The sequence below is a fragment of the Suillus plorans genome, assembly GCF_016647745.1.
Source record: "Suillus plorans strain S12 chromosome Unknown HD556scaffold_2, whole genome shotgun sequence".
NCBI classification, from domain to species: domain Eukaryota; kingdom Fungi; phylum Basidiomycota; class Agaricomycetes; order Boletales; family Suillaceae; genus Suillus; species Suillus plorans.
In genome coordinates, this window is record NW_024537386.1 from 894,185 (window position 1) to 908,209 (window position 14,025).

Consider the following 14,025-nt stretch of genomic DNA (forward strand, 5'->3'; position numbering starts at 1 on the left):
CCTGCACCGCATATCGAAGATCCCGTCAGCCAAATGCGAAAAGTGTAACGCACACGAGACCGTCCACCACTTCCTGCTGGTCTGCCACGCCTACGTCGGACAACGCAACGTGCTCAGAGGAGAAGTCGGCACACGCAATTGCAACCTCAGATACCTGTTGAACGATGGCAAGGGAATGAGAGCCACCTTGAAGTACATCGCGCGCACGAGACGAATGGAACAATCATTTGGAGACGTCACCCCACCGAAGGAAAAAGAATAGAAGAAGAAGAGACCCATCCACCTACCATCACCCATAGCTCTAAGCAGGCCTTGACGTTCCCGCTCACGTCGGAACCATTAATCGAAGCTGACATAAAAGACATACGATACAAGTACATACGAGTAGGTACTGTCCATCATAGGGCTCGGCCCCAACGGACAATAATCAAGGATCAAAAAAAAGATAAGGAAAACGAAAATTCCATCCTCATGCAACCTCCACGGATGGGAATGGTGATCAATTCATTCAGGCTGCGGCCCACATCCAGATTGCGTCATCATCCATCGATATGCATCGGAAGGACGTTGAAGAGATGCGCACCACAAAGACCCATAGCTAAAGTTTTCTTTTACTTCAACGAGGAGTCTGTCGATATAACTTTAGTGAAGACCCAAAGCTAGAGGAGATTTAGGCAAACCGTATCTCTCCAAGTCAAATTTTCCGAATTCATCATCAGTTGAATCTTCACGACCAGATATTGCCGGAAGTTGATAGATTGTATGTAATTCGTCGTGGGTCACAATGGTACCCCGAGTGGCAAAATGCATCACGCTTTCTTTCATGCGAGATTTTTCGACATCCGCAGCTGGTTTGGCATCCGATCGAACGATCTGTCTGTTAACTGTGCCCGCCCAGACTGTTGCGAACACGACACCGATAACTGCAATTGATGTGTTTGCCAGGATTATTTGATTGATGACCACTGGGCTAACTTCGCAGTAAATGACAATGATCTGGGCAACCGAAAAGAGTGCCGGAATGACGAAGTTTGAAAGCGCGATCCAAAATAGCGTCCTAAGTCTCATTCTAAATGAAACTTGAACAGAATAAGTTACAATCTATGAGGATACAATTAACATTTACACTTGGTATTGCCCGTGGTGGAACCATCGTTATTTTTCCGCTTTGACCAAAGTGTCCAGAGGAATACAGAAGATGCATATCTGAGAGATAACTTATATATGAGCTCCAATAAAAAGGTGAGAGACATCCACTTCACATATTATCCACTAGCTGCGCGAACCACTCGATCTTGAGATACGGAGCTGCTACCCAAAGGGCTGCCAAAGTTGCTTCTGCATTGGGTCCTTTAGCCGCTCTTGTTAGAGCTGCTATAAAAAGAGATAGATTGATAACACGGGCAACTTTGAGTAGGACGGGCAGTGAAACCAACGTCACAAAGCGTTGCCATGTGAGGTATCTTGGCGGATAAACGGAACAGATGCGAAAGAGTAGGATGGTATCAACAAGGATACTTTGGACCGCCCCAAGGAAGCCCATGATTATGTCATAGGAAACAGGGTATGGATGTGTCGGTGATAACATAGTATTAACCTATCCGGAGATGTTAATTTCCAACATAGCAAAGGGACTTTTAAAATTACTTACAGCTCTACTGTCCCCCATTATGCCGACAGAGAATGCCAGGCACACATTCAAAATGTTAAGAATAAATATGGGCTGTCTCCGTGAATGCTCGTTCGAAAAGTAGAACATTGCAATGAGGAGGGGTACGAGTATGACCGTAAACGTATGCCCAATCATGATGTCTATCAGTGCAGGTTGGATTGCCGCAAGATAGTTGAGACCAGGGGGAGGGGGAACTGACATCGTGATACACACACCCTTGACCCAGGGAAGATAAATACCTAGACGCTTGCTTCTGGAGGTGAAAGTATAGTTCTTATAACACTGGCAGACCGAAGCACTGCAATGTGACAGGGGAGCTTGATGGCAACGGAAAAATCTTTCAATTGGCAATTATCAGTGTTCAAGCTCAAGTGGGGCCCTGTGGGGCCGCGACGATGGCATTCTTGGCATTGTATGGAAAAACTGCCGAACCCAATCGAGAGTCGTTATACAATACAGCCTTAACCATAACCATAACGTCTTTCTTCTGATGCAGTTTGCCTAAGGAGACTAAACATTAACCGTCCGTCGTCAGAGAACATGTCAGACGAACCTCTAAGGATCTGAGGCATGATTGCACGGCAATCTAATTGCAACACAAGCGCTGGATAATAATACTATGAATGTTGTGCATGTTTTGTGGACTGAATTTTCTCCTACCATAGCTAAAGATCGCATAAATAATATTGGTATGAACCAAAATGGGTAACATATTAATTGCTTGTGATGGCTCACATGTGCTGTTTGCACTGGATTGCGGCTGCCGCATACATGGACATCAATTATATCCACACTCCGATCTTCCGAGTAGAGCCACGCTGTGCACGCTCAGGAGAATCAATCAGGTGATTAACATAGTTCCACCAATCGTCGGAGTTTGCATAGGGAGGCAGGATATGCTGTAAAGCGTTGTTGGTCCTGACACTCATGACGCTCGTTCTCCGCCTGTTGTCAGCTCGAACTTGAAGTTGTTCCCAATCATCAATAGATAGGACCTGAGCCGGCGCCTGTGATTTTCATACAGGATACAGCAATAACATCATGTCACCGCCCTCAATAAGTTTCCCATACTACATCTGGTACCATCTCCCTCATAACTGCGCAACATATCAGAGCTACACTATCGAAAACGAATGTGACTCACGTTTCCAATGATCAAGCGCTTCTCCTTCCTGCCATGTGTTCAGCGTGTTATGCGCATCAGTCAGAACGAACTTTTCTTCCATAGTCGGAGACCAGATAGAGCTGTCGCCAAATTGGGCGTGATTAATTTCCCGTTTGTCAAGACTGGATAGAATGTGACGGCGAAGATATGAGTGAAGATAGTCCTCTTCGACTGCAGATCGGAATGTGAGTGGTGTTGGAGATGGGGTACAAAAGAAGACCTATCGCGTGATCATCAGACTTTGTCCAAGCTCCAATGAGGGAACTCACAATATTGACGAAATTTGAGTGAAAATGCTCCAGGGAGATGGGCTCAACATGGTCATGGAAGGCTCTGCATTGCCCAAATGCTCGCAGCAAAGTTACGAGTATTGCTTGTGATGAGTCGGATGCAAGTTTTCCAGCAAAGTTCTGTCCGAATGACACAAGATAAGTGATATGGGCAAACACAATGTCTGAAACTGCTTACTACTGCGACGACGCCTTCTGGGCTTAGGATAGTCGTGAGATCATTCCAAAATTCGATAGAGAAGAGATGCTCAGGTACTCCCCCTCCAGAGAAGCAATCATGGATAACAACATCATACTTGATTGCGGAGGGGTCCTCAGCTTCTACCATAGCTCTCCTGCTCCTGACCCACCCTCTCGCATCCTGCAAAAACACATTATTGTTACCGGGATCCGATAGGCCAAAATACTGGCGTGCAGCATCGTACACAGCAGGATCGATTTCGATAATAGTTGTTGCTATGCCATGTTGGGCAAACGCATTTGCGGAGATTCCGGTACCAAGACCGCTGTACGTCAAAGTCGTCACTCTTGCTGGGCATCAAACAAGGTCACCACTTACATTATGAGCGCATTATTGCACTCTCCCTTCCGTCCCTGCGGAGTACTATTGACAAGCCGCACTGCCTCCTGGAGAACGAATGCGCTATAGATAGAATCTCCTAAAGGAGTACCATCTTGGTCGGTTAACGGAGAAAAACTGTCGAGTGTGGCCACTGAGTCCCCGATCCATACACCTCCCAGTAACGAGTGAGATGCTCGAAGGTAACGGATAGAGTGAAGAGGAGTAGAGCTCATGTCGGCTGGAGGTAAGATCTCGCCAACCACCACTACACCAGTCTTGGACTGGGTTGAATTCAGGATACGGAGCGGATATGTTGGACTGTTGTATGGTGTAACAATGGAATTTACGAGCGTCGGGGATCGGAGAGCTGGATTAAGATTTAAAAGCACAGTCAAGACTAGGGGAATCGCACTCAAGGCCACTGTGGATCGAGTGTTTCGGGCATTCGGATGAGTGTTATGTCTGCCCACATCGACTCTAATCCCACCGTGCACAGCAAGACATACACATCCCAATGCAGTGAACTAGATGAGTGAATGTGTTAATTGAAAGATGTTACAACTACAATTGCAGCTATTACGCACAATAACACTGTTCAAGGCATCTAGCGATAATGCACTGAATACTAGCATTAATAGTGGACGAAGCTGTAGTGCATTGGCGGCGAGTACTATGAGGGCCAAAGTAGGCTAAAAAGTAGTAAACTGGATGTTAGTCTAAGGTACATGCGCAACAGTTCTTCCCAGGACAGGCCAGGTGAAACTCACATCAACGCTCATCGCCAAAGACACTGAGAAGTACACAACGGGAGCCAATACAAGGGCATGGGTGACGAGAGGACTGTAAATGGGATCCTTGAACCTAGCAGCATGAACACTGATCCAATAAGAGGTGTGAGGTGCTAGAAGAAGTAGACAACCGAGAATCAAGAGGATTCTTGAACTCGAAAGATTTGGGGTAATAATGGCAAACGCTGTGCTCGTGTGTACGACATAACCAAGGTATTTTAGAGTCGGAACACTGGCAAACAGCGGGATGACCGAGTTTTCGTAGGCAGTCGTAAACAAAGAAAGCGCGACGCTCACGGCAAGTATGGAAAGAGAACTTTTCGTGCTCGTCCAAGTTGCCGACTCAGAGTTGGTAGACATTCGAGTGTAGTAAGGCAGACTTGGCCTTGCGGCACACGCTAGGCCTGGTTCACGGTGGAGCGTGGCAGTTGTGGGCAAAACATGATGTCACACGTCGCAGTTACTGGTAAATACTAATCCACGGATTTTCAGAGTAGCGACTTTATTATACAAGTGCTAGTTCAAACAGTTGTTACTATGCTCTAATGAACACAAGGGTCGAGGGAGTTCGCAGGATATCACAGATCCTATGCCTGGTCATATGGTACATAGGACTCGGATTTCTGATGATGATCTATATTCACAGGCGAATAGTCTCAAGAAGGTCATCGATCAGCACTTTCAATCTCCCCGCTTCGTAGGCAGCAGCGGTTGCATTTTTGTCCATGGTAAGTGCCTCAGTGATCCCCGGGAAAGTGGTGGCGCCATAGCCTTCCAGTGATAGGCTCAACCTTCGTTACAGGTGAAAAAGAGCATGACACTCACCTGACCACTTGCCAGGAGCTACGCCCAAGTGCTTGTACCACTCACGATCTTTAATACCGTCCTTCGATATGAAACTACGTTCAAAGGCGATCAATCGCTTATTCACAGCTTGCACACGTTGGATAGCTTTGACAAGGTGTTGACTGGGTGGTCTGAAGGAATTGCCTGTAAGCCGTTGTCCACCGAAAATGCGAAGAGACTCGCCTATGGGAGTGTTCCCTCTCCATGTCTTCGTGTTTGTCTTTCGATTCGCACTGGTGCTTTCCAAATACCTTCTTGAGTTTGCAGCTAGCCTTGTGAATCTTGCGACGGATCTTGTGGCAGATAGCATGCTTCTTTTTGATTTGCTTGAGTATCTTACGGAGTTTAAGCTCCGCCTTGGTCTTTGCAGAGTCCAGCTCTAAACTGGCACTCTGCAAAGCGTGAAGGGAGTCTCGGAGAGGAGACAGATCAACGTCATGGGAGCCAGCGGCTGCAATAGAAGTAACCCTGAAGGTTCCCAATCAACTATAAATCGCCTGTAGGGAAGCCAATGGTGCATACTTGTCGAGGTATGATTCTAACTCAATGGAGTAATGGGTAGTGTTGAACGGTAAAATAATATCGCCAGATAGACGAAGCACTTGTAGGCCAGTATGTTTGGCAATAGCAACCTGTGAATATGAAGCTCATGTGAGCTGGTAGGAAGCCAAGTAGTACTCACATGACGAGAGAAACCAGGATCACCATATAGCTCTTGCCAATACTGAGTGTCAAAAATCGAGTGGTAGTGATACACGGGATCGTGTAGCGTCGAGGTGAATCCATTGTCAGTACTCGGCACCTGATATCATTGGTCAGGTGTAAGCTGCGGAAAACATGCTTTGCTATTCATTTACTTACACCATGGTATTGCAAGAAGACGGTATAATCACTCCCGGATCCCAACGGACTCACTCCAATACTATCAGCTGTCAAACGTTTATTTTCATGCATCGCAGCAATTTCAGCGTCCGTATGCTGGCCGAAAAGCGTTCCAGAATCTCCGCGAGCATCCCAAAGGCTTCGTTCCTCAGAGGTAGGGTGGGGAATCTGCTCCGCCGTTTCACGAAAGAGATGCGCAAGCAAGGGAGATCCTGAAGCCTTGAAACGGGAGCCTGATGCAGAAGTATCTGAACATGAAGGTTGAGGTTAAGTGCACAATGAACGTTGCAAACTAGTCCTTCATACCCATGTTAACGTAAGCCACGACATGGTTCTTGATCCACTCCGAGAAATCTTCGCCCCATTCTGTGCTGCCAATCAACCCAAACTACGCAGATGACTTATTTGAGTATGGTAAAATCGGCGGATTGAAAGACAGTCTCACCTCTTCGCCGTCCCAGCTTGTAATAAGAATCGTCCTCAAGGGCTTCCATCCTTTCTTTAATAGGACCCCAAAGCCGCGAATTACCTCTGAAAGAGACACAGTGCCTGAGATTGGATCACTGGCTCCTGTGACCCAAGCTAGAAAATATCAATATTTGCACAGGGATCACAAATGTCCGTAATTACTCACCATCTCGGTGGGCACCTATCACGACCACCTCGCTCTTGACGTGGCCAGGAATAACACCCATCACGTTCCAGATGGGGGTAACCTTTTCATCCACTATGAAAATGTGAGGGTCTAGTGATGGAAAATTGGATGTAGTCTTACCGTTGTTCACAAGACGAACAGTTGGGCCTTCGTGGCCGTCCTCCAAGTGTTTCAGAAGGACTTCGGCATTGGCCCAAGAAATCGGCAAACTCGGGATGGTCGGTTTGCTTCCCCCTTCAACTCTCGTGCTATTTTCATACGAGGGGTACCCAGGGGTTGAGGGATCTCCGGGATATAGCGACAAGAATTGCACGGAACCGCGTTGCACAGAGGTTGGGTTGCGTGCAGGCCCGTGTGGGTAGCTGCGCAGCAACTTAGAGATACAGCTCTCAAGTACGAAATCAGACGCACGGGACATATCCATTTTCAACTGTCACTGTGCCATCGTCATGAGGGTCTGAGTAAACCAGAACAGCGGCAGCACCAAGCTCCTGAGCTCGTTTGATCTTCGAAGTTATTTTAGTCAAAATATCAATAGGACTCATGAAAGTGTACCTTTAGACCCCTGAAGTTACCACCGTAGCGAGTGAGGACGATCTTTCCGCTGAAGTCAACACCTTTTTGGTGTAGAGCATCAAAAGCTAACTCTTCACAACGCAGAGAATTACAGACCAGCTTCTACGAGCGCGTCGAAATCCCGTTTTCTTCCATAGTGTGCATCAATCAGCTTCCCTTCAGCCTGTCCCCCTCTGCTAATGCCATGCCACGTCGGGACGGCATTCGCGGACTTGAAGGCGTAAGGATCAGTTTCATCGGCGACCTCTTCGAGCTGAGCAGACCAAACAGGGTTCCCGTCATCTCCGAGAATCTCCAGGCTACGATCCAAAGGGCTGTTCAGGATAGGGTAATAAATGTCAACCCAAGCCTTTGGTTCGTCGAGGGATGAAATTGATAACGTTGCCTCGCGAGATTCACGGGAACCGGCCGAGTATAGTGGGATGTCGGAAGATGAGCGATCAATTTGAAGTTCTTCCTGTAGGTGCGCAAGGAAATATTTCGCAGTGTCAAAATCACCTTCGCTCCCGGCCATATGGGGCTTGTCCGCATACACTCGGGACGTGGTAATGGCACTGTCTGTATCTGGTACAGACCTGGGTAAAGTTAGATTCTTCCACAAAAATTTGGGAAAGCAGTAACGTACAAGAACAGTTGCTCCGCTTTCTTGCCTCTCAGAACACTACCTTTCTTTGGAGCATGGCGCATCAGCGCATTCAGCATCCCATAATCTTGTCCCTCGTGTCCATGATGGTGAGGACGATTAACGTCACTCAAAAAATGGACTGTGAACATAAAAGTGAGTAAGAGAGCAAGACGACGCCCCCATTTCTTGTAGGGAGAGGTAACAGCTGGTCGGTGTGTAACGGGAACTGGAATGGCACATTGCGCTGATGGATCGTCGACGTGGAAGGACTTCTCGTCCATGACAGATGTGGAGTCCCTGCTTTTGCAAGGATTCAAGGACGTTCACGATAAGACGTGGTGAGAACGACTTCATGTTTACCCGAAGACCGCACTAGGCCCGTATGTACTATACTGTCTATTTCTAGCGGCTGCACACGATATGTCATAGTGGATACAGAAAACTCGAAGTATATATACATGATCAAGTGATATCCATAGATCATAAATGAAAATTCCAACGTTTGAAGCGTTCAAACTTTGAACGAGCCAGCTATTTTATTTCCCGAGTACCACACAAGTTCTGGAGGGTATGTAGATCTATGATCATCGATTTAAGTCATGTCACAATGCATTGATTGGGATGAGGTCGTACCTGCAACCAATTCTTCCTCCCATTCCATTCCATTGGTGTTGTAGTAAACTTGCCGCCACATGAAACATTCTCGAATCCGCCGAATTTCTTTTCGTCGCTGGTAAGGATGATATGATATTCCCCTGCTTCATCGACACCAATGCGATAATCCGTGAAAGACTTAGTAGGGTGGAAGTTAAAGACAAAAAGAAGGCCAGATCGTTCATAGGCGATCATCTTGTCACCCCCGTGTTTAAGAGAGACGTATGCCTTTCATTGATATAAGTTAGCTCAATCAGTATCTATCATGTCATATCAGACCCTAACCTGAGAAGCTGAAAGCCATTTGTGCTCTTCTTCCAGGTGGTTTATCGCAGCATCGAAGTCATTCAGGTATCGGTACCGAAGGATTTGGTCATCTACAATATTCCACTGTCTCCTGGCATGCTGGAAGGAGTTGTTGTTTCCTTCTCGAGGAAAATCAAGCCACTGGACAGGTAAATATGAGAGGACAGTGAGTGTAGGATTTTAGTATTTCTTACTTCTGGGTGTCCAAACTCGTTGCCTTCAAAATTCAGGTAGCCTTCTCCGCCGAGCGAGTGGACCAGGAGACTGCAGTCATGAGTATTTATATGTGGCCACAGACAAAAACCCACCGAATCATTTTATGCAGAGAGAGGCCTCGCGCGATGATGGGCGTCATTGGTGTCAAATCCGACATGTGCGTATCTGTGAGGGCGTTCGGGTTACATATGATACACACGACGAAGCAAACCCACACATTTCCTTGTCCATTAACCAGAAAGCCAGAGTCTTGTCTCCCACCAGGGCCTGGTCGTGGCTTTCAGCGTACGCAACGCTCTTCTCGCCGTATCGTCGATCTGTAAGGGTGTGCACAATATTACTCATATCCCACTCGTCATCAGTCTTGTGCTTCAGCAGTTTGATCCACATGTCCGGGATAGCCATTGACAAGCGGTAGTCGAATCCAATGCCTCCTTGAGATACGGGGATGCAGAGTAGAGGCATACCTGAAACGTCTTCTGCGATCGTGATAACAGACGGATATAAAGTATGCATCGCATCATTCGCCTTCAGATTGCTGTTAGTAGCGAAAACAATGGCACATCAATGTAACATTCACCAGCATGAGGTACACAATAGCCTCCTCATCTGCTCCCGGACCAAAGTAATCAGGGTAGCCACCCGAGAAACCCGTTCCGATACCATGATGGACATACATCATACTCGTGACACCGTCAAACCGGAAGCCATCGAACTTGTACTCCTCCATATAGAAGCGAAGATTGCTCAGTAAAAACCTCAGAACTTCGTGGTTCCCATAGTTGAAAAGTCTGCTGTCCCACAGCTCATGACGTCCTTTGCTGCCTTCGTGGAAGTATTGGTGATCCGATCCATCAAACGCGTTAAGGCCGTCAAGGACGTTTTTGCAGGCATGTGAGTGTACAACGTCCAGAAGAACGGTTATACCCATGCCGTGAGCAGTGTCGATAAGCTCTCTAAGCTCCTCAGGAGTGCCATACCGAGAGCTGGCAGCGAAGAAGCTGGTTACTTGATAGCCGAAAGCTAGTATGAGGAAGTTCAGGTTGAGGTGCGGAACAACGGCTCATCACGTACATGCATAATAAGGATGTTCCATAATGGCCATTAGCTGGATGGTGTTGTAACCCAGAGCGTGAATCCTCGGAAGCGTATCTTTCGTGAACTCTTTGTATGTACCTACGCGGTGTTCGCTAGTTGAAATTCCTACATGGGCCTCGTATATTCTTATCGCTCTCGGTTGCGGTGGACGAGGGTTTTTGAACTGATATTTTTCCGAAGTAGAGGGATTCCAGAAACGTCCTTCATAGGCAGGAGAGAAGGCCAAATCTTGGGTGACACGTTGGATCCAAGCAGGGATACGCTCGATACGAGCGCCAGAGGGTGTGATCATGGAAATCTGACGAATTTAGAACAAAAAGATTACTACAGATCAAATACACTCACTTTGACCTTGGAGTCATGAGGTATCGCGCACACCCCAGGAGCCTTGGGAGGGAGTGTAATTTCCCAGACACCAAATTCATTCTTTTTTAATGGGTGGGACATCCTGTTCCACTGGTCTGAATATATAATCAACATTTCAATAACGCAAGGCAGCATGAAGGATGGGACTCACTGAAGTCACCAATGAGATTCGCCTCCGTTGCATTTGGTGCCCACTCTCTGTAGACTATCTCACCACTCTCCTTGACATTAAAACCCATTTTGTCGAATCCTCTAGTGAATTTCTCATATCCACCCTCATATTGATCGATGGTATCTTTCCACTTCTGAAAGCGCTCGTGGCGGTGAGCGATAGCAGGGATGAACGGCTCGAGGTACCCATCGAGCTTCAACACAGACTTGGGATCAAAGCTAGCTGTTACTGCCATTTTCTGGTGGGCTCGCGGACCGAAAATTTAAAACTTTGCAGGAGATGGGAGAAAATAACAAGGAACAGACAGGAACAGACGAGCCTCATCTTCCTTCTCTCCGCAATCTAGGTGGCAACAACTCAGATATGGGCTATGACGTCTGCATGATCGCTCAGAAAGGAAGGTTCCGCGGTTCTGGACTGGGCACGGCCATGCCTGTCCATTCATAGCGTTTGTGTAAAATTAGAGTGTACAACTTGTGAGGTATACTGCAACAGAAAATAAAATCGATCATACAACTCATGGCTTCATCCAGCCTTTTTGAACTCCATACAACACAACTTCCCCTGCCGTCCTTGGACCAGAAGGTGGCACACACATTTTCCGCTTTCCCTTCCGGCCTTTCTTTGCCGCAGTAATACAGTCCCCCAATAACTTGTCGATCTCCACTAGGGAATCGAAACATTCTTGTTCGTCGTACCCTGTCAGGGCTACGACTCGTGTAAGCTCAGCCGTGCTTTTCTTTCTCGTGGCAGGAGGCTTCAGTCGCTTTGAGTGTAACAGCTTTTGTGTGAGGTAGTGAAGCCACTGTTTTGGGTGAGCCTTTTATATACAAACAATGGGTATACAGCTCTTACCATGACATTTGTGAAGGGCTGATAGCCTTCCCAAGAGTTGCCATTATACTCTTTCATCATCCTGTAGACATCAAATTGGTAATCTCCTGCCGGTACCGATCAGCAAAACGTATATCCCAGGGGTGTGTAAGACACTGACCCTCCCCTTCGAAAATTTCTTCATCAAACGGTGTCCAGTACGTCTTGGAACCTTGAGCATCTGTGGTTTCCATTCTCGAAAGCCCAAGATCTATGACAGTCGCCTTGACGCCAAACCGAACGTCATCCATGCAGAGCTTTCTCCCTCCTTTTTTCGACGATAAAGTCCGAACAGGTACGTTCTTCACCAAGATCTGGCCCCAGTGTAAATCACGATGCTATTTTTCACGTCAGCCACGACATCATTTTTGGGAAAGAATCTCACTTCAAACGCCATAAGGTCTTCCGCTTGATCCAGAGCCGTGGCTATCTGCCAGAAGATACTGCATGCTTGGTGCCAGCCAGACCTTGCGGTATTTTTGAATGTGAATGCCTCAAGATCTGGGCCACCATTTGGCAGGACAATGATTGCGTAGACCTGGGAGAGGCCAAAAGAGTCTAACTGACAGTTATAACAATTGTGATTCTTCGTGTCCATATGTCACCTACCTGGTCTTATACTCTCAGAACCCTTGCGCTCGTTATATTCATCCCAAAGATCAAGAAGCAGCGAAGGATAGCGCCCACGGACGACATATGTCCTGAGAAGTTTGATAAAGCCACTGCTCATCTCTCCCATCGCTCGGGTGACAATAATTTCCTTCATAACATCACTCGCATCACTCGGTGCGGGAGTCTCCAAGTCGTTTGTGATACGTTGTTCCTCATCTCGCAAGGGGATGATCTTAAGAACTACGTCACCGATGCCGAAAACCTCGGAAAACGAGGCCTCGCCAATTTTCCGAAATTTGATATCCAGGTCATTTCCTTCCGCAGGCTGCACTATCGGATCGAATGGAAATGACTCTATAAAAGCAGAGAATTCATGCGGACAAGTCTGAGAGCACTCTGATAGGAGTGGAATTAGACACTCAGGTTGTGGGGGTAGCAAATTTTCGAATTCGGTCACGTCCGAGATGTTAAGTTGCTCCAGTTCGAGAGAAAGGTCTGCATCAGTGGGTGTGGAAGGTGTGGGGAAGAAGCGCTGGAACGGTGCTCGACTTTGTCCTCGGCGTATAGGTGTCAGCTGTCGTACTTTTGTTGTCGGCGGGGCGAGAGGCACGAACACTGGTTGTTGTTGTTGGATTAAAGGTGGAGGCGGCGGTAACAGTGATGAGGGTTCCTGGAGGACTGTAGGTAGCTTATGGGGAGAGGGTAGCTTATAAGGCGCAGGGGGGACCACGACCTCGAGAAATGAAGACTGTCGTGTGGAAAAGGTAGCTGTCGGCTCGATTTCGCATTTGTGTGGAGGTTCATCGTCATCAGAGGATACGACGATCACCGATCGCATGCGGCTAAGGCGTTTTTTCGCTACCACAGTTACCTCCTCCGCATCAGAGTCGCTGTCACTGATGGCGATGATTGCGGGTTTGTTGGCTGCCCCCCTGCCCCGGACCCTCGGAGCTGCCACAGTTACAGGATTTATCTGAACATCAGTCCGTGATACTCGCCGTTCCTGACTGAGCTTCTTGCCATCGTTATCGACCACAATGATATCAAGAGTCACGACTGGAGATGTAGGCTTCAGCGCAGCCCGTGGCGATGACTTGACTGGCGCTTTGCCCTTCTTCCCCACGAGTACTGAAGGTGGTGGAACCATAGGCGACGCACCGTTCGTGCGCAAAGGCGTAAGCGGCTGACGAACAGGCGTTTGCGCTTCGAATTTTGAAAGCACAGTCTTCTTTTTTGACTTGACTGTTGGCTTGACCTGAGCCTTCTTCTTGGGTGGGCCAAGCGGGGATTTGGTAGGTGAGATATGTGCCCGCTTGGATTTCCCGTGCACTCGATGGCGAGGAGAGGGAGATAAGTAGATAGCATTTTCTCTTTGAACTTGCCTAGAAGCTGCCAGGTTACGCACTGTCTTGACGGGTGAATCAAAGGCATCCGACTCATTCCTCTCAACGACATTCACAATCCGGTGACCACGACGCCCATAGGCAAAGACTTGCTTAGTTCTTGCACTAAGCATAATTATGGCAAGACGAACGATAAAGCTGAAAAATGTGATCCACAGGATGGTGAATAATGTGAGGTCTGAAGTGGTCCGAGGTGTAATGCAAGTGTAGTGAGCAAAGAAGCGCGTGTTCGACTTTTCGGTTCAGACGCGTCTTGGTCACGTG

The 14,025-nt window shown here is 47.6% G+C and overlaps 5 protein-coding genes across 5 annotated transcripts; all 5 read right to left on the reverse strand.

Moving 5' to 3' along the window:
- Nucleotides 1-642: 642 nt before the first annotated feature.
- HD556DRAFT_1303027 (uncharacterized protein) lies at nucleotides 643-1,873 on the reverse strand (the record flags this gene model as incomplete). The annotated part of the gene is made up of 4 exons (XM_041299574.1): nucleotides 643-1,079; nucleotides 1,127-1,206; nucleotides 1,263-1,597; nucleotides 1,652-1,873. 4 exons carry the CDS (start codon nucleotides 1,871-1,873, stop codon nucleotides 643-645), a joined length of 1,074 nt encoding a protein of 357 aa, XP_041167068.1.
- Nucleotides 1,874-2,588: 715 nt separating this feature from the next.
- HD556DRAFT_325626 (uncharacterized protein) lies at nucleotides 2,589-5,055 on the reverse strand. Its single transcript, XM_041310282.1, has 7 exons — nucleotides 4,457-5,055; nucleotides 4,274-4,378; nucleotides 3,687-4,213; nucleotides 3,306-3,633; nucleotides 3,107-3,247; nucleotides 2,817-3,057; nucleotides 2,589-2,769 (listed from the first exon to the last, which is right to left on the reverse strand). Exons 1-7 carry the CDS (start codon nucleotides 4,835-4,837, stop codon nucleotides 2,726-2,728), a joined length of 1,767 nt encoding a protein of 588 aa, XP_041167069.1. The 5' UTR covers nucleotides 4,838-5,055; the 3' UTR covers nucleotides 2,589-2,725.
- HD556DRAFT_1322944 (uncharacterized protein) lies at nucleotides 4,937-8,419 on the reverse strand. The gene is made up of 14 exons (XM_041301398.1): nucleotides 8,062-8,419; nucleotides 7,533-8,011; nucleotides 7,416-7,477; nucleotides 7,272-7,366; nucleotides 6,981-7,222; nucleotides 6,840-6,932; nucleotides 6,651-6,787; nucleotides 6,512-6,593; nucleotides 6,185-6,453; nucleotides 6,006-6,125; nucleotides 5,846-5,955; nucleotides 5,507-5,791; nucleotides 5,303-5,454; nucleotides 4,937-5,248 (listed from the first exon to the last, which is right to left on the reverse strand). Exons 1-14 carry the CDS (start codon nucleotides 8,340-8,342, stop codon nucleotides 5,118-5,120), a joined length of 2,538 nt encoding a protein of 845 aa, XP_041167070.1. The 5' UTR covers nucleotides 8,343-8,419; the 3' UTR covers nucleotides 4,937-5,117.
- HD556DRAFT_1322949 (glycoside hydrolase family 13 protein) lies at nucleotides 8,420-11,296 on the reverse strand. The gene is made up of 10 exons (XM_041301399.1): nucleotides 10,853-11,296; nucleotides 10,681-10,796; nucleotides 10,312-10,633; nucleotides 9,818-10,260; nucleotides 9,453-9,765; nucleotides 9,330-9,402; nucleotides 9,216-9,285; nucleotides 9,001-9,162; nucleotides 8,695-8,943; nucleotides 8,420-8,639 (listed from the first exon to the last, which is right to left on the reverse strand). The coding sequence occupies exons 1-10, from the start codon at nucleotides 11,106-11,108 to the stop codon at nucleotides 8,598-8,600; spliced, it is 2,046 nt and encodes a 681-aa protein (XP_041167071.1). The 5' UTR covers nucleotides 11,109-11,296; the 3' UTR covers nucleotides 8,420-8,597.
- Nucleotides 11,297-13,973, reverse strand: HD556DRAFT_1322953 (uncharacterized protein). Its single transcript, XM_041301400.1, has 5 exons — nucleotides 12,356-13,973; nucleotides 12,132-12,304; nucleotides 11,868-12,084; nucleotides 11,729-11,814; nucleotides 11,297-11,678 (listed from the first exon to the last, which is right to left on the reverse strand). The coding sequence occupies exons 1-5, from the start codon at nucleotides 13,872-13,874 to the stop codon at nucleotides 11,391-11,393; spliced, it is 2,283 nt and encodes a 760-aa protein (XP_041167072.1). The 5' UTR covers nucleotides 13,875-13,973; the 3' UTR covers nucleotides 11,297-11,390.
- Between the last annotated feature and the right edge of the window lie 52 nt (nucleotides 13,974-14,025).